The sequence below is a fragment of the Pongo abelii genome, chromosome 18 (genome assembly GCF_028885655.2).
Source record: "Pongo abelii isolate AG06213 chromosome 18, NHGRI_mPonAbe1-v2.0_pri, whole genome shotgun sequence".
Classification (NCBI taxonomy): domain Eukaryota; kingdom Metazoa; phylum Chordata; class Mammalia; order Primates; family Hominidae; genus Pongo; species Pongo abelii.
Window position 1 is genome coordinate 47,497,884 of NC_072003.2, and position 23,381 is coordinate 47,521,264.

The following is a 23,381-nucleotide window of genomic DNA, read 5'->3' on the forward strand; positions in this document are numbered from 1 at the left end:
CCTTGAACCTGGGAGGAGGAGGTTGCAGTGAGCCTCACACCACTGCACTCCAGCCTGGGTGACAGAGTGAAACTCCATCTCAAAAAAAAAAAAAAAAAAAGGAGTAATTGAACTTTCTCAAAAATCTGGCCTCACTTTTATATTAAAATGTATGCTGCTTTTAAATTCCTCTTGAATCTATCAAATAGTTAAATTTTTTAAATGTCTTCTCCGTCACTGGAGCGTGCAAAATGTATTCCTTCAGTTACTAACACTAGATAAATTATAGCATTTTCACCTTATTTTAATTGCTCAGAATTGTTTTTCCCTGGAAGAGATCAAATATCACTGAGTTTGTTTTTTTTTTAACGTAGAGTAGAATCTAAATGTCTTTATTTAATTATTTAGACACAAGAGTCTAGCTTGTTGCCCAGGCTGGAGTGCAGTGGCACAATCTCGGCTCACTGCAACCTCCGCCTCCGAAGTTCAAGTGAGTCTCGTGTGTCAGCCTCCCAAGTAGCTGGGATTACAGGCACTCGTGACCACGCCCAGGTAATTTTTGTATTTTTAGTAGAGACAGGATTTCGCCATGTTGGCCAGGCTGGCCTCAAACTCCTGGCCTCAAGTGATCTGCCTGCCTTGGCCTCCAAAAGTATAAGGATTACAGACATGAGCCACCATGTCCAGCCTAAATGTCTTTTATTTTTTCTTTTTTTGAGATGGAGTCTCACTCTGTCACCCAGGCTGGAATGCAGTGGCACAATCTTGGCTCACTGCAACCTCTGCCTCCTAGTTCAAGCGATTCTCGTGCCTAAGCCTCCTGAGTAGCTGGGACTACAGGTGTGCACCATCACACCTGGCTAATTTTTGCATTTTTAGTAGGGATAGGGTTTCGCCATATTGGCCAGGCTGGTCTTGAACTCCTGACCTTCGGTGATTCACTCACCTCAGCCTCCCAAAGTGCTGGGATTACAGGCGTGAACCGCCACACTCAGCCCTAAATGTCTTTAGTTTCTAAATGTAATCTAAATGTATTTTTCATATTAATCTGAAATATATTTTTACTACTAAGTGAATTATAATTGGATTTCTGTTTTTTTGTGTGTTTTTTTGAGATGGAGTCTCACTGTGTCACCAGGCTGGAGTGCAGTGGCGTGATCTCAGCTCACTGCAACCTCTATGTCCCAGGTTCAAACAATTCTCTTGCCTCAGCCTCCCAAGTAGCTGGGACTACAGGCGTGCACCACCACGCCCAGCTAATTTTTGTATTTTTAGTAGAGACGGGGTTTCACCATGTTGGCCAGGATGGTCTCGATGTCTTGATCTTGTGATCCACCCACCTTGGCCTCCCAATATAATTGGATTTCTTAATTATCTGAGCATTGCAGGTTCCTGTATTTAGTTTTAAAATATGGCAGAGTAAAAAGTTAGTTGTGTGTATTTAAAGTCTAAAGTAAATAAGTAATGAATTCCCTGGAAACTCCAAGTTACGGCAGAAAATCCATTAGATACACTAAAGTAAAGTGAAAGAATCAGGACAGCTGCTGCAGAGGGGAGCATATGATGCCACCTTCTTCCTTTGGCAGATTTAGCTGTCTGATCTTCTAACTTTCCTGGTGTTTACTAACCTCTTTCCATTCAAAAGGTGCCTTATCAATTCATATTTTTAATTTTTGCTTGTTAAATGGAAAGGGACATTAGTTGGAATTTTGTCTTACAGGATTTAGAGACAAAGGAAATCTATATTTATTCAGGCTATTAAATAAGAACATTATGTCTTCTAAATAAAATACATATACACATATATAAATATATATGCACACATATATAAATATATATACACACATATATATATACCATCATGTGGAGGAAAAAACCTTTTATATGGACATCTTAGGTTTTCTTTTGCTGCTACAATTTATTTTTAAAGTCATAGTTCTGGAAACAGTATCTTTAGAGCCCTTCCCTTGGAACCCACTGCTTATTTAATTGAGGGGTGTGTGTGTGTGTGTGTGTTTCAAGTATAGATCAAATTAGGCTAAAAAGATGCATTTATTCTTCTATTTGAAATTTCAGAGGATTTGAGGATAAAGCGATAATTGTCTCTAAGATTTGAGGTGTTTTCCTCTTTGGGAGATATATCATTTAATCAGAAGACTTTCAAGCACTGTGCTTAGTAAATGCTTGTTTTGTTTGTGAAAACGTTGGAAATTTTAACAATTATTGATTTAGATCAAATTTCTTTTTCTTTTTTTTTTTTGGAGGCAGTCTCTGTTGCCCAGGCTGGAGTGCAGTGGCGCAGTCTCAGCTCATTGCAACCTCCACCTCCCCAGCTGAAGCAATTCTCGTGCCTCAGCCTCCAGAGTAACCAGGACTACAGACATGCGCAACCATGCTCAGCTAATTTTTTGTATTTTTAGTAGAGACAGGGTTTCGCCATGTTGCCCAGGCTTGTCTCAAACTCCTAAGCTCAAGTGATCCGCCCGCCTCAGCCTCCCAAAGTGCTAGGATTACAGGTGTGAGCCAACGTGCCTGGCCAGAATAAATTTCTTTATTGTAATTATAGTCTCATTTGAAATAATACTTAAATTTGTTCTAAATCTAAGATCCATTTAATCTACACTTGATTCATTAAAAAAGCATGACACTGGCTGGGAGCAGTGACTCATGCCTGTAATCTCAGCACTTTGGGAGGCTGAGGCTGGTGGATCACTTGAGGCCAGGAGTTTGAGACCAGCCTGGCCAACATGGCAAAGCCCTGTCTCTACTGAAAATACAAAAATCAGCCAGCATGGTTGTGCAAGCCTGTAATCCCAGCTACTCGGGAGGGTGAGGCAGGAGAATCGCTTGAACCTGAGAGGTGGAGGTTGTAGTGCGCCGAGATCACGCCACTGCACTCCAGCCTGGGCGACAGAGCGAGACTCTGTCTCTGGAAAAAAAAAAAAAAAAAAAGCATGGCATTATGGGAGCCATGTAAATAATTACTTAACAAGATCTCTTCTTTTCCAGGGTATACACAGGAGGAGAAGATAGAGATTGCCCATAGGCACTTGATCCCCAAGCAGCTGGAACAACATGGGCTGACTCCACAGCAGATTCAGATACCCCAGGTCACCACTCTTGACATCATCACCAGGTTAGTTAGCCATCCTGAGGCTTCATTAACTCCAGGCAAGTTTTGAGTATTTACTGAGTTAACCAAACTTAGGACATAGAGTATCAATATTTGAGTTTTTCATCTTTTGAGATAAGCCACAGTCTCCTGAAAAGGAGATTATTTTATTGGCATCCCATAGCATCCATTTCTCTTTCTTCAACAACTTCCAGCAAGTGTTATCATAACTATTGATTTACACCATTCTCTATACTAGACAGAGAAACCATTTGGAATATTGTTATAGCTAAAGCTGAAATTTATGCTTTGCCACAGTAGCAATATAAGGGGTTAATTTGATCATTTAAAAACCAAATACATGGCAAATATAGAGACACTTTTTATGCCCAGGATCTTGAAAGTTGTTGAATTCTCTTAAGAGATGATATGCTACTTTCAGATAATCTGATTTAAGTTACTCAGTTTTCTTTTCTTCTCTTTGGCTGAGAGATTTTTAAAATCCTTAGAATTTTGATCTTCAGAATTAACACTGAAACAATAGAGAAGGTGCCTTCCCAAGTTTACTACCAAATGCTTAAGCCTGTAGCAAGCAGTGTGTAAATTATCTGAATAGAGTATTGCTTAGTCTAATTTACAGATTCCCTGTTTGAATGGAAAATATACTCTGTTGAGAATTTATATCCACCACAGCCTCTTACAGTTTTCCTAGCTCAATATTACAGATCCATTGCATCATCCAGCAAGTCATGTCAGGCTGCCAAGCTCTCCTCATGTGGCTCTTTTCTAGTAACTGCTGTTTTTAAGAGACGTGAAGTATCTCTATTTTGAACTTTGACTTAGAGTTTGGCCAGACTGTCTTTTGATCTATGCCTTCTTATGGATCTATTTAGATTTATATACAAAACAGTAAGACTAAGTCTTACCTGGGGGTTCCTTTTCTTAATTTGTCTTGTGATTTATGGTGTGGATAATGCCAGGAGAAATAAATTAAGTGACTTATATATCTGAGTCTTCCAACAATATCATTATTCCGGATAACACCCATGATGCCTTTGGGTAACTTTCAATAAGTCATTTAACATTTTTGATAGCTTCCCCATCTGTAAAATATGAGGGATGGAGAAAAATCCAGAGTTTATCTGAATAATAATGATTCTGAAGAGTGATCATTATTTATATTTCCCAGTTGTTACCTAGAGAACTATTTCTTTTTTTGTGTATACTTGTTAACTCAAAATATCAGATCTTAAAAGCTATGGACATAAGGAAATATCTGAGCAGTTTTGTTAGTTTTAATATTGTTTTTAAAAACAGCACAAGTATGTACTATTCCAGGCATGTTTTTGGATATTTAGTGAGTTACCAAACTGAGGACATAGAGTATCAATATTTGAGTTTTTCATCTTTTGAGATATGTCACAGTCATAGACCCTAATGTTCTAGTCTTTCTTATCTCCAAGTATAACTCACCTACTTGAATACTTCCAGTCCCAGTATGCTTAATGCTAGCTAATAACTACCTCTTCATGGGTAATTCTAATTGTAACAAAGATATTCTTTTTATTTATTTATTTATTTTTTAAGACAGGTTTTCATGCTGTTACTCAGGCTGGAGTGCAGTGGCATGATCTTGGCTCACTGCAGCCTCCGCCTCCTAGGCTCAAGCCATCTTCCCATCTCAGCCCCCAAGTAGCTGGGACCACAGGTGCATGCCGGGTGTGGTGGTGTGCACCTGTAATCCCAGCTACTCGGGAGGCTGAGGCAGGGGAATTGATTGAACCAGGGAGGTGGAGGTTGCAGTGAGTTGAGATCGTGCCACTGCACCCCAGCCTGGGCGACAGAGCGAGACTCCGTCTCAAAAAAAAAAAAAAAAAAAGGAAACAGCACAAGTGTGTACTACTCCAGGCACATTTTGGGTATTTTTAGTGAGTTACCAAACTTAGGACATAGAGTATCAATATTTGAGCTTTTTAACTTTTGAGATATGTCACAATGATAGACCCTAATGTTCTAGTCTTTCTTATCTCCAAGTATAACTCACCTACTCGAATACTTCCAGTCCCAGTATGCTTAATGCTAGCTAATAACTACCTCTTCATGGGTAATTCTAATTGTAACACAGATAATTCTTTTTATTTATTTATTTTTTTTTAAAAGAGGTTCTCATACTGTTACTCAGGCTGGAGTGCAGTGGTGTGATCTTGGCTCACTGCAGCCTCCGCCTCCCAGGCTCAAGCCATCTTCCCATCTCAGCCCCCAAGTAGCTGGGACCACAGGTGCATGCCAGGAGTGATGGTGTGCACCTGTAATCCCAGCTACTCGGGAGGCTGAGGCAGGGGAATTGCTTGAACCAGGGAGGTGGAGGTTGCAGTGAGTTGAGATCGTGCCACTGCACTCCAGCCTGGGCAACAGAGTGAGACTCCGTCTCAAAAAAAAAAAAAAAATAGAGATGGGGGTCTCACCATCTTGGCCAGGCTGGCCTGGAACTCCTGAGCTCAAGTGATAATTGTTACAAAGATATTCTTTCTATTCACTTTTCTATAATTTTCTTCTTCTGCCTTATAGGAGCACCTGGAATCTAAGTGTAATTCCTCCTTGTACAGCCCTTCTGACATTAAAATAAAATACTATCAGGTCTGCACCCTAAGTGTTCTCTTCTTCAAGCTAACCATTCCTCTCCTCTGTACCGTTCCTCTTGATGTAGTTTCAAGACTTCTCACCCTCCTGATTAGTCTTCTTCTGAAAGAATCCTGTATATCAATGTGTCTTTTAAAATTAAACACCCAGAATTGAACACAGTGTTTCAGATAGAGTCTAAACAGTTCATGGTATAGGAAGCCCATGCTTTTCTTATTCTGACTATATTATTTTATGACTGTATCTCTAGATTCTTAGCTTTTTAAGGATTATTCTCTTCCTTTTCAGTGAATTTCGCTAAGCTTGGCATATCCCATTTTGTATTTATAAAGCTGAATTTTTTAAAGTCCAAATGTAGAAGTTGTTAAGATGCCTCCCTGTTTTCTCCCTTATTGAAATTATATTTAGTTGCATAATATAGACTTTATATCCTTCTATACCTTTGACTGAAATGAGTATTAGAGTATTTAGCTAAGAGCTTTTTATCTGTCTTTTCTCAGAACTTTTAAAATCTGCTTTCCTAAAGTCTACAGTGTATGTCTGACTTAATCAAATGTATGGCTTAGTCAAATCCAATTCTTCAGATAAAACTGCATTCTCCACCTGATCCTGTCCATTCAGGTCCATCCAAAGCTGAGTGGCCAAAAGTGGTTTCACTGTATAATGGTCTGTGGAATGACTTAACGGAGTTTGATTCTAATGTACACGTTTTTAAAGCAGCTCTGCTTAACCACATATAGCGTGTTTTTCACAAAGTCCACAAAGTCACAGTGCTGTCATCACTTAGCATACCTTCTTCCTTTAGAAATCTTCACAATGAAAATACACTGAAGGAAGGTGGTTAGCAAAGTGCCTAGTGAAAACCAGATTTCTGTCTCATATTTGTTTTTGTTTTAGTTCCACAAAGAGCACAATTTCTCTTATTCTTTCAGCAGTATTTCAAATACAATAAATTTATCTAGAATTTTCCTAAATTGACAAATTTTGTTTAAAAAAACTCTTCAACAAATTACCAAGGAGTAAATGGTTTTTTATATGTTGCCAAGTTTACTTTGGCAATGTAAATTGAACTAGAACTAGGGTTCATTTTTAAGTGTAGGGTTATAATTCAAGATAATCTGTATAAAGGAAATTGTTGTAGCTGAAAATACATCAAAGTATTGAAGAAATAACAATAATGAGGAGTTTTAAGTGTGGAAAAGTTAGTACTCAAGAAAGGGTAATGAACTTTTAAATGTACACTGTTTCTTTACTAAAAATGTTAATCACATTACTTCTCTCTATTTTTTTAAGTGGTATATAGTCAAAAATAAAATATTTTTCTTTAATGACAGGTATACCAGAGAGGCAGGGGTTCGTTCTCTGGATAGAAAACTTGGGGCCATTTGCCGAGCCGTGGCCGTGAAGGTGGCAGAAGGACAGCATAAGGAAGCCAAGTTGGACCGTTCTGATGTGACAGAGAGAGAAGGTTGGTGACCTTTTTCTGGCATTCTCAGGCCTGGTGGCTAGGAGTGAGTGACAGAAGAAGGTTGGGTATGGAGGGAAAGGTGTTGGGTAGTCCTTGGAGCAGTGGCACACATGACTCCACTGTTAAACGCATCCAGTAAGTAATACCTTAATGTTTCAACATATTTCATCAAGAGGATTGTCTTTTACAAATAGCACAATTTTAACTGGAATAATAATATGAATGCTTTGAGGATATAGGAACTGTATTAGGGTTCACTAGAGGGACAAGACTAATAGGATAGATGTGTATATGAAGAAGAGTTTAAGGAGTATTGACTCACACAATCACATGGTGAAGTCCCACAATAGGCCATCTGCAGGCTGAGGAGCAAGGAAGCCAGTCCGAGTTCCAAAACCTCAAAAGTAGGGAAGCCGACAGTACAGCCTTCAGTCTGTGGCCGAAGCCCCAAGAGCCCCCGGCAAACCACTGGCGTACGTTCAAGAGTCCAAAAGTTGAAGAACTTCGAGTCCAATATTCGAGGGCAAGAAGCATCCAGCACGGGAGAAAGCTGAAGCCCAGAAGATTCAGCAAGTCTGATCCTTCCAGCTTCTTTTCTCTGCTTTATTCTAGCCATGCTGGAAGCTGATTAGATGGTGCCCACTCAGATTGAGGGTGGGTCTGCGTCTCCTAGTCCACTGACTCAAATGTTAATCTCCTTTGACAATATCCTCACAGACACACTGGAACAATACTTTGCATCCTTCAATCCAAAGTTGAAACTCACTATTAACCATCACAGTAACTTTCTCCAGATGTATAATGATGGTGTACATTATGTATGGGTTCTGGTGTTATCTTATTTCTTTCTGACCCAGACAGTTAAGTCTTTAAATAATTTATAACATAAAAAGTTTTTACAACATTAGAAAATCCATGCTGTTCAAGTACTGCAAGGGCAGACCTTTGTACTCTGGAATAGCTCCATGTGTAATAATTTTTCACACATTTTCTTTTATAGATAAACAACTAAATGTAATTTAAATTATTCTTTAAAAAATTATTGTGAAGGTGTTCTATTACTGGAATTAATCAAATGTGGACGTTCCTTTGGTATCTACTTAAAATGTTTTAACTGGCCAGGCACAGTGGCTCATGCCTTTGATCCCAGCACTTTGGAAGGTTGAGGCAGGCAGATCACTTGAGGTCAGGAGTTTGAGACCAGCCTAGCCAACATGGTGAAACTCCGTCTCTACTAAAAATACAAAAATTAGCCAGACGTGGTGTCGGGCGCCTATAGTGCCCGTTACTCCAGAGGTTGAGGCAGGAGAATCGCTTGAGCCCAAAAGTCAGAGGCTGCAGTGAGCAAAGATCATGCCACTGCACTCCATCTGGGCAACGGAGCGAGACACCATCTCAAAAAAATAAATAAGTAAATAAAATAAAATGTTTTAATTTCTCGCCCCAAAACTGTAAGGGGTCTCAGTTCATCATATCATGCTGTTATGCAGTTTGCCAAAACTTGCTTTAACAAACATGAGTTGTACAATTTCTTTCATTGTAAAGAGATTTATTAGATTTTTCTATCATTTCCATAGCTCTTTCCAGAAAGGAGTTGGATGACTGTGATTAAAGAACCATAATTTATGGTGGGCCCAGTTGAACAGACACAGCCAGATGTCTTTCTTGTTTTTCCATCAGTTGCTGAACACAGTGCATTTTACAGCAGTAGCATCAGAGTCAGCTTTCACAGAATCCTTCTGTGGCCAGTACAGTGCTTCACCCCTGCCTCCCCGTGCCTGGAACCTTACTGGTTCATTTTCTCCAGAGAGCGAAGCTCCTATCTTCTGTTGGATTGGAGAGAGGCAGTGCCTTCATTATGTGGAGTGGGAGTAGAGGTAGTGAGTTCTAATTGTTTTTTATCCAGACTTTAAAACTTGTACTTTATTTTTATTATTTTTATTTTATTTTACTTTTTGAGATGGAGTCTCACTCTGTTGTCCAGGCTGGAGTGCGGTGGCACAATCTTGGCTCACTGTAACCTCCGTCTCCCAGGTTCAAGTGATTCTCCTGCCTCAGCCTCCCCGGTAGCTGGTACTGTAGACGGATGCCACCACGCCCGGCTAATTTTTGTATTTTTAGTAGAGACAGGGTTTTACCATGTTGGCCAGGCTGGTCTTCAACTGCTAACCTCAGGTGATCTGCCCACCTTAGCCTCCCAAAGTGCTGGGATTACAGGTGTGAGCCACTGTTCCTGGCTTTATTTTTATTTTTTATTTTTACTCTGCCTTGGGAGAATCTAGAAAACTTTTGCCTTTTGTCCCACTCTTCACCCATGCTTTCAGGGCTACCCTGAATTCTTTAGCTTTTGTAGACTTTTAGGACCCACATCAACTTGTTGTTCTCTACCTCTAGCCCCACAAACATTGAGGTTTCTGCTTTCTCTAGCCTGTTAAGTGTTGGTTACTTTTTGACCATGTACTTTTTGTTTTCCAAAATTTTGTCAGCATCTCTTGTCAGCTGTTGTCCTCTTTGTCATTATTTTTGTTCTTGTGGGTTTATGTATTTTTTATTTCTTAATTGTCATTTTAATACGATTCAGACAGGAAGTAAAAACGCATGCTCAGACTACCATTTATAGAAATTTGAATTAAAAAAAAATGTCCTAGGTGAGGGAGTCCCTATCAAGGGTGGAAATCACTTGTGTAGATGACAATGACAGTGGAGAACTGAGGTCTATAAAAGTTAAGACCTAGATCTAGATGCTCCTGAATTTCCCCTTTTTATTCTTAACAACACTTCCTTTGTGCTGTGATCTCAAGCAGCTGAGCCTATGTCTTTTTGTTCTTGTCTGATATAACAGAAGGTAGAGGATGAAATAAATGAGTTTATTAGGTAACACATTTTGAAAATCGCTTTTAAGATTTAGATGATGTATTTTAGAACTTCTAATAAATATATTCAGAGGAATTCAGTGTCAAGGGAAACTTTTGTATAGTTATACATTGCTTAATGTTCATACATCCATTAGCATACTTCTAATAATATCTTTAATTATACTAGCTATTTTAAAATAACCCACAAATACTCAAGGAATTGTTCAGTTTGTGAACTGTATGAGAACTACAGTTTTTCATGGTAACATTTATTTGTGTGGTTTTTAAAAAAGGTGATCACAGGACATCTCCTAAATGATAATATAGTTAAGCAGATTTGCTTAGTTAAGATATTACCAAGAGCATCCAGATGAATAATTAGAATAAATACTTGTCTCTTGGAGACAATTTTGGGTGTAGTCTTTACTAGAGGCATAGGTATGGACTCCAAGTTGGCTCTAATATTATGAGATACCCTTGAGTAAACAACAGCCATTCTCTAGACCTTAGTAGAATGATTATTAGGTGTTCTGAATTGGTGGTTATGACCTCAACCAAACCAAAAGAATAATTTCTACAAAAGAGTGTATGTTAGGTTTTCATAGCACCAAGTTCAAATGGAGCTTAGTAATGAAAAGTTTCTCATTAAGAAATGAATTAATAAAAATTAAGAGTATAAAACAAGACAGTTGTTTTAGAAACTTCAAGTAATACAGTGTGGGAGTTATTTTTAATGTTAAAAATAAGGCTTTCCTAATTCAAGCACGAGAGACAGAAAAAAAATAATAAGGCTGAACTTGGAGTTACTGCCAGGAAGAAAAGTAATTTTAGGCCACAAGCTTCAAAACAGGCAGAAACCTCCAGTATATCAAAACAAATTTTCTGGAATAGGCCCAGAAGCACTGATCTGTGAACAGTTGTCTTTGTATTTGTGGGGTCTTAACTGGCAGTTAAAGAGACTAAATAATAGCAGGGAGTTTAAAAAGCAGGTGAGATTTAGAGTTGATCGATCTGTGTTAACGGAGGAACATTTATGGTTTCAGTCACTTACGTATAAAGTATGAGAATTGTTTCTTTAAAAGAATGCTGCCTCTGTTTTTCTGCATGTTGTTAGTATTTTCTGAATTGCCCTTTTCCTTTCTAGGGTATTTGTTGGGTTGAGAGATTAGTTGGATTACATGACTACAGTTTTATTCTGCTTTTTGCCTGCCTTTTGCCAAGAAAGACACAAATGTCCCATGTATTGAATTTTGCACACTTGGGTGTTTCTAAACAGGGTAAATGTTCATTTGTTTAAGTACCCATGTATCATATATATTCAATTTATATCTAGCAAGATTTTTACTCAAAAATTATGCTAAGCAAAGAAGGATTTATATTATAATCAGTCCTTATAAAGTTTCTCATAATACACTGCATTCTCAATTACTTTATTTTTGAAGAACATAGTATTTGAGGAAGTTACATTAAACAGAAAGAACCTGGGTAGATACTAGTTTCTGATTATTTTCATAAAAGTCACCTGAAAAATTGGTTAGAAAAAAAGACAAAATTAATACAAATTTAACAGTTATTCGTGAAATATGTAAATGTTGTGTTATTACATTTTGCTGTGCTACAAAGGAATACTTGAGGCTGGGTAATTTATAAAGAAAAGAGATTTGTTTGGGTCAGAGTTCTGCAGGCTCTGTAACAGGCACAGTGCTAGCTTATAAGGTGAGAACTTAGGTAGCTTATAATCATGATGGAGGACATTGGGAGAGCAGGCATGTCACATGGTGAGAGAGGGAGCAAGGAAAGAGCCAGGGACCTTTTAACAACCAGCTATCATGTGAACTCATTACCATGGGGAAGGCACCAAGCCATTTATCAGGGATCTGCCCCTGTGACCCAAATGTCTCCCAGTAGGTCCCTCCTCCAACATTGGGAAACAAAGCTATAGTAACAAAACAGCATGGTACTGGTATAAAAATAGACAGATAGATCAATGGAACAGAATGCAGAAACTAGAAATAAAGCCACAAATCTACAGCCGACTGATCTTTGGCAAAGTAGACAAAAACGTACACTGGGAAAGGACAACCTATTCAGTAAATGGTGCTGAGAAAATTGGATAGCCATCTGCAGAAAGAATGAAACTGAACCACTCTCTCTCTTATTTTATATAAAAATCAACTCGAGGCTACGCTAGGTGGCTCACACCTGTAATCCCAGCACTTTGGGAGGCTGAGGTGGGTGGATCACTTGAGGTCAAGAGTCTGAGACCAGCCTGGCCAAAATGGTGAAACCCCGTCTCTACTAAAAATACAAAAATTATCCAGGCATGGTGGCGCATGCCTATAGTCCCAGCTACTCGGGAGGCTGAGACAGGAGAATCACTTGAACCCAGGAGGCGGATGGTGCAGCGAGCCGAGATCGCACCATTGCACTCCAGCCTAGGTATTGCAGCGAGACTCTGTCTCAAAAAAAAAAAAAAAAAGTCAACTCAAGATAGATTAAAGACTTAGATGTAAAATCCAAAACTAAAACATACTAGAAGAAAATCTAGAAAAAATTCTTCTAGACATTGCCCTAGACAAAGAATTCATGACTAAGACCTCAGAAGCAAAAGCAACAAAACCAAAAGTAGACAGATGAGACTTAATTAAACTAAAAAGCTTTTTGTACAGCAAAAGAAGCAATCAACAGAGTAAACAGACAGCTTGCAGAATAAGCAAAAATATTTGCAAAATACATATGCAAAAGACCAATACCCAGAATCTACAAGGAACTCAAGCAACTCAACAACAACAACAAAAAACCCAAATAACCCCATTAAAAAGTAGGCAAAGGAGATGAAAGACGTTTTTCAAAAGAAGACATACAAGTGGCCAAGAAGCATTTGAAAAAATGCTCAATATCACTAATCATCAGAGAAATGAAAAATCTATGAGATACCATCTTATACCAGTCAAAACGGCTATTTTTAGAAAGTCAAAAAATAACAGTGTTGGTGAGGATGTGGAGAAAAGGGAGTGCTTATATAGTGCTGGGAGAAGTGTAAATTAGTACCACCTCTATGGAAAACATATGGAGAGTTCTCAAAGAACAAAAAATAGAACCGTCATTTGATCCAGCAATCCCACAACTGGGTATATACCCAGAGGAAAAGAATTCATTATGTCAAAAAGATACCTGCACACATATGTTTGTTTTATCTGATATAAAAAGTCTGTTTTATCTGGTATAAAAAGAATGGAATCATGCGTTTTGCAGCAATATGGATGAAACTGAAGGCCATGACAATAACTCAGAAATTCAAATACTGAATATTCTCATTTATAAGTGGAAGCCAAATAATGTGGACATATGAACTATAGAGTGTGGAATAATAGACACAAGCATGAGCTATCATGCCCAGCCTCAAAAAATTTAATTTCCCTCTTAATTTTGTCGTTGACTCAAAGGTTGTCCAGGAGCATGTTGTTTAATTTACATGTGTTTGTATATTTTTGAGAGTTTCTCTTCAGATTGATTTTTAGTTTTATTCCATTGTGTGAAGATACTTGATATGATTGATTTTTTTTAAAAATTTATTGAGACTTGTTTTGTGTCCTGACGTTTGGTCTGTCTTGAATGTCCCATGTGCTAATGAGAAAAATGTATCTTTTGTGGTTATTGGGTAGAATGTTCTGTAAATGTCTGTTAAGTCCATTTGGTTTTAAGTTCAGTATTTCTTTGTTGACTCTGTCTGTCTCAGTGATCTATTAGTGCTCTCAGTGAGGTGTTGAAGTCCCACATTATTATTGTGTTGCTATCTGTCTCTTTTCTTAGGCCTAGTAGTACTTATTTTATTAATCTGGTACTCCAGTTTTGGGAGTATATACTTAGGATTATTATACCTTCTTGTTTAATTGATCCCTATGTCATTATATACTGGCCTTTTTTAAAAAAAAAACTATTATTGATTTAAAGTCTGTTTTATCTAATATAAGTATAGTTACTCCTGCTTGCTTTTGGTTTCCTTTTGCGTTGGACATTTTTCCACCCCTTTACCTTCAGTCTGTGTGTCTTTAACAGTAAGGCAAATTTCTTGTAAGCAGCATGTAGTTATTGTTTTTTAATCCATTGCACCAATTTATATCTTTGAAGTGGTGCATTCAAGGTTAATACTGATGCATGAGGTTTTGTTCCAGTCATAATGTTAATTGCTATCTAGTTGCTTCGTAGATTCTTTTTTTTTTTCTTTTAAGCAAGAGTCTTGAGTCTTGCTCTGTCACCCAGGCTGGAGTGCAGTGGCGCGATCTTGGCTCACTACAACCTCCACCTCCTGAGTTCAAGCAATTCCTGTGCTTCAGCCTCCCAAGTAGCTGGAATTACAGGTGCATGCCACCATGCCTGGCTAATTTTTGTATTTTTAGTACAGATGGGATTTTGTCATGTTGGCCAGGCTGGTCTTGAACTCCTGACCTCAGGTGATCCTCCCACCTTGGCCTCCCAAAGTGCTGGGATTACAGGCGTGAGCCACCACAACCAGCCAGCTTTGTAGATTCTTTGTTTGTTTTTTGTTCCCGCTTTGTGGTCTTCTGGAGTTCTGTCATGTTGCCCTTTTATTTCTTTCTTTTCCTTATTTGTATAATTGTTTCATAAAACTTGTGAGTTTCATGTGTTTTTATGATAAAGTATCAACCTTTTGTTCCCATGTTTAGAACTTCTTTAAGCATTTCTCATAGGACCAATCTAGTGGTGATGAATTCCCTCATTTGCTTGTCTGGGAAACACTTTATTTCTCCTTCATTTGTGAAGCTTACACTAGCAGGATACAAAATTCGAGTTTGACCATTTTCTTTAAGCATTTTGAAAATGGAATCCCCGTCTCTTCTGGCTTCTAAAATTTCTGCTGAGAAGTCCGCTGTTAGTTTGATGAAGTTTCCTGTATAAGTGACTAGACACTTTTATTGTATTTAGGGATTTTTCCTTCACATTGACCTTAGACAGCCTGATGACTAGATGCCATGGTGAGATCCTTCTCGCAATGTATTTGGCTGGAGTTTGTTGAGCCTCTTGTATCTGGATGTCTAGATCCTTTGCTAGACTAGGGAAGGTTTTCTGAATTATTTTCTCAAATAGGTTTTTTGAAATTTTTGCTTTTTCTTCTCCTCTAGGAATACCTATGATTCATAGGTTCCAATGTCTTATGTAATCCCTTACTTTTCAGAGGTTCTACTCATTTTTTAAAATTCTTTTTTCTTTTTTTTTTTGTCTGGCTGGATTAATTGTAAAAACCTATCTTAAAGTTCTGAGGTTCTTTCTTCTGCTTGGTCTAGTCTGTTGTTGAAGCTTTCAAATGTATTTTATAATTCCTTCAATGAATTTTTTATTTCCAGAAGTTCTGTTTGGTTTTCTTTTTAAAATACCTATCTCTTTGGTAAATTTCTCATTCATATCCTGAATTGATTTTCTGACTTCTTTGTATTAGTTTTCAGATTTCTCTTGTATCTTGTTGAGCTACTTTTTTTCTTTTAATTTAATTTTATTTTGAAACAGGGTCTCGCTCTGTTGCCTTGTCTGGAGTGCAGTGATGCAGTCATAGCTCATTGTAAGCCCAAGCAGTCCTCTGCCTCACTGTCCTAAGTAGCTACAAATTCAGGCACATACTACCACACCTAGTTTATTTTTTTATTTTTTGTAGAGATGGAGGGTTATACTATGTTGCCCAGGCTAGTCTTGAACTCCTGGCCTTAAGTGATCCTCCTTCCTCTGGCCTTGGCTTCCTAAACTATTGGGATTGCAGGCATGAGTCACTGTGCCCTGCCCCTGACAGCTTCTTCTTCTTTTTTTTTTTTTTCTGAGACAGAGTTTTACCCTGTCACCCAGACTAGAGTACAGTGGCACGATCTCAGCTCACTGCAGCCTCCACCTTCTGGGTTCAAGTGATTCTTGTGCCTCAGCCTCCTGAGTAGCTGGGATTACAAGTGTGTGTTACCATGCCTGGCTAATTTTTGTATTTTTTTTTAGTAGAGATGGGGTTTCACCATATTGGCCAGGCGGGTCTTGAACTCCTGGCCTCAAGTGATCCACCCACCTTGGCTTCCTAAAGTGCTAGGATTACAGGTGTGAGCCACTGTATCCAGCCCCTGATAGCTTCATTAAATCAGTGTTTTGAATTCTTTGTCTGGCATTTTGAAGATTTGTTTTTTAGTTAGGATCCATTGCTAGAGAATTACTGTGTTTCTCTGGGGGTGTCATAGCACCTTTTTTTTTTTTCATATTTCCAGTATTACTGTGCTGATTCACTTGTATCTGGGATAACAGTTGCTTCTTATTATTTTTTAGTTTACTTTTGTTGGGGCAGGACTTTCTTTCCCTTGAGGATGTATCTATGATGTATGTTGAGTAGGGTCATTTGGCTTTGCTTCAGTGTGCATTCAGTGACATAGACACTGTATGATAGCCTTGGTTATAAAGTAGTCTTAGTATGGTGGCTTTCTCAAATGCCAGTGATAGTAGTAATATACTGGGTGGGTGATTGGGCTCAAGGCTTCCTGCCTAGCTGGGGTGGATGATGGTGGCAGCAGAGGTCGTGCAAAGCTTGCTTTCTTCCAAGGCACTATGCAGTTGTATCAATAGATGTTGTAATGGGTGGTGCAGGTTGACTTCCCAGCTAGGAGGTGGTGCTTGCAGATGAGTGTCAGCTGCAATAGTGGCAGTAGGGTGATTAACCTTTGTAATTCAAGAATTATTCAGGTATCTCAGGTACTGAGCTGAGCCGTGAAACTCTCAGGGGTCCTGGTCTTGTGCTGTGCTTCCAGGGTAGATTGTGGGGTGAAGCCAGGCAGGCTGGACCAGCCAAGCTCATGTTTGAGCCCCTTGAATGGGTACTTTGGGCCTGGGATAAAATTTCCAGTGGCTGCCTCATACATTGTTTCAAGAATTACTTTATCTTAGATAATCTTGGTATCTGGTAGTGTGAGTCTTCCAGCTTTGTTGTTCTTCAGAATTGGGTTGGCTATTGTAGGTCCTTCAAATATCCATGTAAATTTTAAAGTCAGTTTGTCATTTTCTACCAACAAGTAAGTAAATAAATAAAAACTCCTGGGGCATTTTTATTATGATTCCATTGAATCTATAAATCTAGTTGGGGAGAATTGACAGTTTGTATTATCAAGTCTTCTAATTCATGACTAGCTTCATTTATTTAAGTCTTCTTCCATAAGTTTTTTTTCTTCAGCTTTTAAGTTCCAGGGTACATGTGCAGGATGTACAAGTTTATTATGTAGGTAAACATGTGCCATGGTGGTTTGCTGCACAGATAATCCATCACCCAGGTATTAAGCCCAGCATCCATTAGCTATTCTTCCTCATGCTCTCCCTCCCCTCACTGCCACCCACAACAGGCCCCAGTGTGTATTGTTCTCCACCATGTGTCCATGTGTTGTCATCGTTCAGCTCCCACTTATAAGTGAGAACATGCAGTGTTTGGTTTTCTGATCCTGCATTAGTTTGCTGAGGAGGATGGCTTCTAGTTTCATCCATGTCCCTGTAGAGGACATGTTCTCGTTCCTTTTTATGGCTGCATAGTATTTCGTGGTATACATGTACCACATTTTCTTTATCCAGTCTGTCATTAATGCGCATTTGGGTTGATTCCATGTCTTTGCTATTGTGAATAGTGCTGCAATGAATATATGTAAATCATTCTGTTTCTTTGGCTATATACCCAGTAATGGGATTGCTGGATCAAATGGTATTTCTGCTTCTAGATCTTTGAGGAATCACCACACTGTCTTCCACAATGGTTGAACTAATTAAACTCCCACCAACAGTGTAAAAGCATTCCTTATTCTTCACAACCTCGCCAGCATCTGTTGTTTCTTGACTTTTTAATAATTGTCATTCTGACTGGTGTGAGATGGTATCTCATTGTGGTTTTTATTTGCATTTCTCTAATGATCAGTGATGTTGAGCTCTTTGTCCTATGTTTGTTGGCAACATAATGTCTTCTTTTGAGAAGTGTCTGTTCATGTCCCTTGCCCACTTTTTAATGGGGTTGTTTTTTTTTTCTTGTAAATTTGTGTTCCTGGTAGACTCTAGATACTAGACTTTTGTCAGGTGGATAGATTTCAAAATTCTTTTCCCATTCTGTAGGTTGTCTGTTCACTCTGATGATACTTTCTTTTGCTGTGCAGAAGCTCTTTAGTTTAATTAGATTCCATTTGTCAATTTTTGCTTTTGTTGCTATTGCTTTTGTCGTTTTCTTCATGAAATCTTTGCCCGTGCCTGTGTCCTGAATGGTATTGCCTAGATTTTTTTCTAAGGTTTTTATAGTTTTGGGTTTTACATTTAAGTCTTTAATTCATCTTGAGTTATTAAATAATTCTTGTATAAGGTGTAAGGAAGGGGTCCAGTTTCTGTTTTCTGCATATGGCTAGCCAGTTTTCCCAGCACCATTTATTAAATAGAGAATCCTTTCCTCATTGGTTACTAGTACAAAAACAGACACATAGACCAATAGAATAGAATGGAGAACTCAGAAATAAGACCACACATCTACAACCATCTGATCTTCTTAAATAAGTTTTTTAAGAGTTTTGATCATTTTCAGTGGCACACTTTTACATAATTTTTCTTTAGATATGTTCCTAGGTATTTGATCTTTATGTGTATATTATTGTAAATAACGTTCTTAAAATTTTGTTTTCTAATTTTTTGTTGCTAGTGTATGACAATGCAATATTGGCCTCCTGTTCAACAAACTTGCCACATTCACTTTTTAATTATAATTGTTTGTGGAATCTTTTGGATTTTCTGCATCTACCATCCTGTAATTACAAATGCAGATGTGTTTTTACTTCTTCCTTTCCAATCGTTATACCTTTTATTTCATTTCTTCCCTAATATGTTGTCTAGGACCTCCTGGGAAATGCTGAATAGAAATAATGATAATAGACAAAGTAAGCAGGATAAAAGCCTATGGAGAAATTACCAACTGACATAGGCTTTGCTTTGTAGCTTTAGGTCACCCCTCATCACCTAATATTATAAAATTACAATTCGGTAGGATTCTCAGAAACTGTCCAGTTTGACCCTGATTTAATTCTCAACATTCTCCAGTAAACATTATGCCTTGCCTGTTTGACTTTGTTAACAGACATGTCAGACAATCATGTGGTGAAGTGTGATTTTACTTGTTTATTCAACCTGAGATTTGCTGACAGTGTTAGTTCGTTCTGTGTTGCTGTAACAGAATACCACAGACTGGGTAATTCTAAATCAGCAGAAATGTATTGGTTCACAATTCTGGAGGCTGAAGAGTCCAATGTCAAAGTGCCAGCTTCTGACAGGAACCTTCTTGCTGCATCTTCACATGGCAGAAGGGCAAAGAAAGAGAAGGGGGCCTGAACTCACTCTTTTATAAGGATATCAGTCTCACCCATAAGGGCAGAATCTTCAGGAACCTAAGAGCAGCTTGTTACTTCATGGCCTACTGACCTCTTAAAAGTCTCACTACTTAATATTGTTACAATGGCAGTTAAATTTCAACATGAATTTTGAAGGGGACAAATATTTAAACCATAGCACTGACTTTCTTGAATTTGTATACTCTTTTATTGGTTTTGGAAAGATTTTGGCCATTATCTTTTCAAATATTCTTCCCATTTTTTTACTCTTCCTTCTGGGATTCTGAGAAGAGAGCTCTTCACTGTCTCTTATCCTCCTTTCTATTTTTTTTTTGTTGTTGTTAATTTTTCTCTCTCATTCAGTTTAGATATTTTCTGTTGCCCCATATTCCAGTTTGCTATTGCTTTCTTCTGTTTTTTGTTTTTATTTATTTATTTATTTATTTATTTATTATTATTATTATACTTTAGGTTTTAGGGTACATGTGCGCAATGTGCAGGTTAGTTACATATGTATACATGTGCCATGCTGGTGCGCTGCACCCACTAACTCGTCATCTAGCATTAGGTATATCTCCCAATGCTATCCCTCCCCCCTCCCCACAACAGTCCCCAGAGTGTGATGTTCCCCTTCCTGTGTCCATGTGTTCTCATTGTTCAGTTCCCACCTATGAGTGAGAATATGCAGTGTTTGGTTTTTTGTTCTTGTGATAGTTTACTGAGAATGATGATTTCCAATTTCATCCATGTCCCTACAAAGGACATGAACTCATCATTTTTTATGGCTGCATAGTATTCCATAGTGTATATGTGCCACATTTTCTTAATCCAGTCTATCATTGTTGGACATTTGGGTTGGTTCCAAGTCTTTGCTATTGTGAATAATGCCGCAATAAACATACGTGTGCATGTGTCTTTATAGCAGCATGATTTATAGTCCTTTGGGTATATACACAGTAATGGGATGGCTGGGTCAAATGGAATTTCTAGTTCTAGATCCCTGAGGAATCGCCACACTGACTTCCACAAGGGTTGAACTAGTTTACAGTCCCACCAACAGTGTAAAAGTGTTCCTATTTCTCCACATCCTCTCCCGCACCTGTTGTTTCCTGACTTTTTAATGATTGCCATTCTAAGTGGTGTGAGATGGTATCTCATTGTGGTTTTGATTTGCATTTCTCTGATGGCCAGTGATGGTGAGCATTTTTTCATGTGTTTTTTGGCTGCATAAATGTCTTCTTTTGAGAAGTGTCTGTTCATGTCCTTCACCCACTTTTTGATGGGGTTGTTTGTTTTTTTCTTGTAAATTTGTTTGAGTTCATTGTAGATTCTGGATATTAGCCCTTTGTCAGATGAGTAGGTTGAGAAAATTTTCTCCCATTTTGTAGGTTGCTTGTTCACTCTCATGGTAGTTTCTGTTGCTGTGCAGAAGCTCTTTAGTTTAATTAGATCCCATTTGTCAATTTTGGCTTTTGTTGCCATTGCTTTTGGTGTTTTAGCCATGAAGTCCTTGCCCATGCCTATGTCCTGAATGGTATTGCCTAGGTTTTCTTCTAGGGTTTTTATGGTTTTAGGTCTAACATTTAAGTCTTTAGTCCATCTTGAATTGATTTTTGTATAAGGTGTAAGGAAGGGATCCAGTTTCAGCTTTCTACATATGGGTAGCCAGTTTTCCCAGCACCATTTATTAAATAAAGAATCCTTTCCCCAATTCTTGTTTTTCTCAGGTTTGTCAAAGATCAGATAGTTGTAGATATGCGGCGTTATTTCTGAGGGCTCTGTTCTGTTCCATTGATCTATATTTCTGTTTTGGTACCAGTACCATGCTGTTTTGGTTACTGTAGCCTTGTAGTATAGTTTGAAGTCAGGTAGTCTGATGCCTCCAGCTTTGTTCTTTTGGCTTAGGATTGACTTGGCAATGCAGGCTCTTTTTTGGTTCCATATGAACTTTGAAGTAGTTTTTTCCAATTCTGTGAAGAAAGTCATTGGTAGCTTGATGGGGATGGCATTGAATCTGTAAATTACCTTGGGCAGTATGGCCATTTTCACGATATTGATTCTTCCTACCCATGAGCATGGAATGTTCTTCCATTTGTTTGTATCCTCTTTTATTTCCTTGAGCAGTGGTTTGTAGTTCTCCTTGAAGAGGTCCTTCACATCCCTTGTAAGTTGGATTCCTAGGTATTTTATTCTCTTTGAAGCAATTGTGAATGGGAGTTCACTCATGATTTGGCTCTCTGTTTGTCTCTTGGTGTATAAGAATGCTTGTGATTTTTGTACATTGATTTTGTATCCTGAGACTTTGCCAAAGTTGCTTATCAGCTTAAGGAGATTTTGGGCTGAGACGATGGGGTTTTCTAGATATACAATCATGTCGTCTGCAAACAGGGACAGTTTGACTTCCTCTTTTCCTAATTGAATACCCTTTATTTCCTTCTCCTGCCTAATTGCCCTGGCCAGAACTTCCAACACTATGTTGAATAGGAGTGGTGAGAGAGGGCATCCCTGTCTTGTGCCACTTTTCAAAGGAAATGCTTCCAATTTTTGCTCATTCAGTATGATATTGGCTGTGGGTTTGTCATAGATAGCTCTTATTATTTTGAGATACGTCCCATCAATACCTAATTTATTGAGAGTTTTTAGCATGAAGCGTTGTTGAATTTTGTCAAAGGCCTTTTCTGCATCTATTGAGATAATCATGAGGTTTTTGTCTTTGGTTCTGTTTATATGCTGGATTACATTTATTGATTTGTGTATATTGAACCAGCCTTGCATCCCAGGGATGAAGCCCACTTGATCATGGTGGATAAGCTTTTTGATGTGCTGCTGGATTCGGTTTGCCAGTATTTTATTGAGGATTTTTGCATCAATGTTCATCAAGGATATTGGTCTAAAATTCTCTTTTTTGGTTGTGTCTCTGCCCGGCTTTGGTATCAGGATGATGCTGGCCTCATAAAATGAGTTAGGGAGGATTCCTCTTTTTCTATTGATTGGAATAGTTTCAGAAGGAATGGTACCAGTTCCTCCTTGTACCTCTTTAGAATTTGGCTGTGAATCCATCTGGTCCTGGACTCTTTTTGGTTGGTAAGCTATTGATTATTGCCACAATTTCAGCTCCTGTTATTGGTCTATTCAGAGATTCAACTTCTTCCTGGTTTAGTCTTGGGAGAGTGTATGTGTCAAGGAATTTATCCATTTCTTCTAGATTTTCTAGTTTATTTGCGTAAAGGTGTTTGTAGTATTCTCTGATGGTAGTTTTTATTTCTGTGGGATCAGTGGTGATATCCCCTTTATCATTTTTTATTGCATCTATTTGATTCTTCTCTCTTTTTTTCTTTATTAATCTTGCTAGCGGTCTATCAATTTTGTTGATCCTTTCAAAAAACCAGCTCCTGGATTCATTAATTTTTTGAAGGGTTTTTTGTCTCTATTTCCTTCAGTTCTGCTCTGATTTTAGTTATTTATTGCCTTCTGCTAGCTTTTGAATGTGTTTGCTCTTGCTTCTCTAGTTCTTTTAATTGTGATGTTAGGGTGTCAATTTTGGATCTTTCCTGCTTTCTCTTGTGGGCATTTAGTGCTATAAGTTTCCCTCTACACACTGCTTTGAATGCATCCCAGAGATTCTGGTATGTTGTGTCTTGGTTCTCGTTGGTTTCAAAGAACATCTTTATTTCTGCCTTCATTTCATTATGTACCCAGTAGTCATTCAGGAGCAGGTTGTTCAGTTTCCATGTAGTTGAGCGGTTTTGAGTGAGATTCTTTATCCTGAGTTCTAGCTTGATTGCACTGTGATCTGAGAGATAGTTTGTTATAATTTCTGTTCTTTTACATTTACTGAGGAGAGCTTTACTTCCAACTATGTGGTCAATTTTGGAATAGGTGTGGTGTGGTGCTGAAAAAAATGTATATTCTGTTGATTTGGGGTGGAGAGTTCTGTAGATGTCTAT

The 23,381-nt window shown here is 38.2% G+C and overlaps 1 protein-coding gene across 2 annotated transcripts in view; it reads left to right on the top strand.

The window, feature by feature from the left end:
• Positions 1 to 23,381, top strand: part of LONP2 (lon peptidase 2, peroxisomal) — a 125,040-nt gene that overhangs the window by 52,699 nt on the left and 48,960 nt on the right. For both annotated transcript variants that reach the window (XM_024233063.3, NM_001133043.2), the window contains 2 exon segments: positions 2,989 to 3,115; positions 7,066 to 7,199. In XM_024233063.3, the coding sequence (XP_024088831.1) occupies positions 2,989 to 3,115; positions 7,066 to 7,199 (261 nt within the window).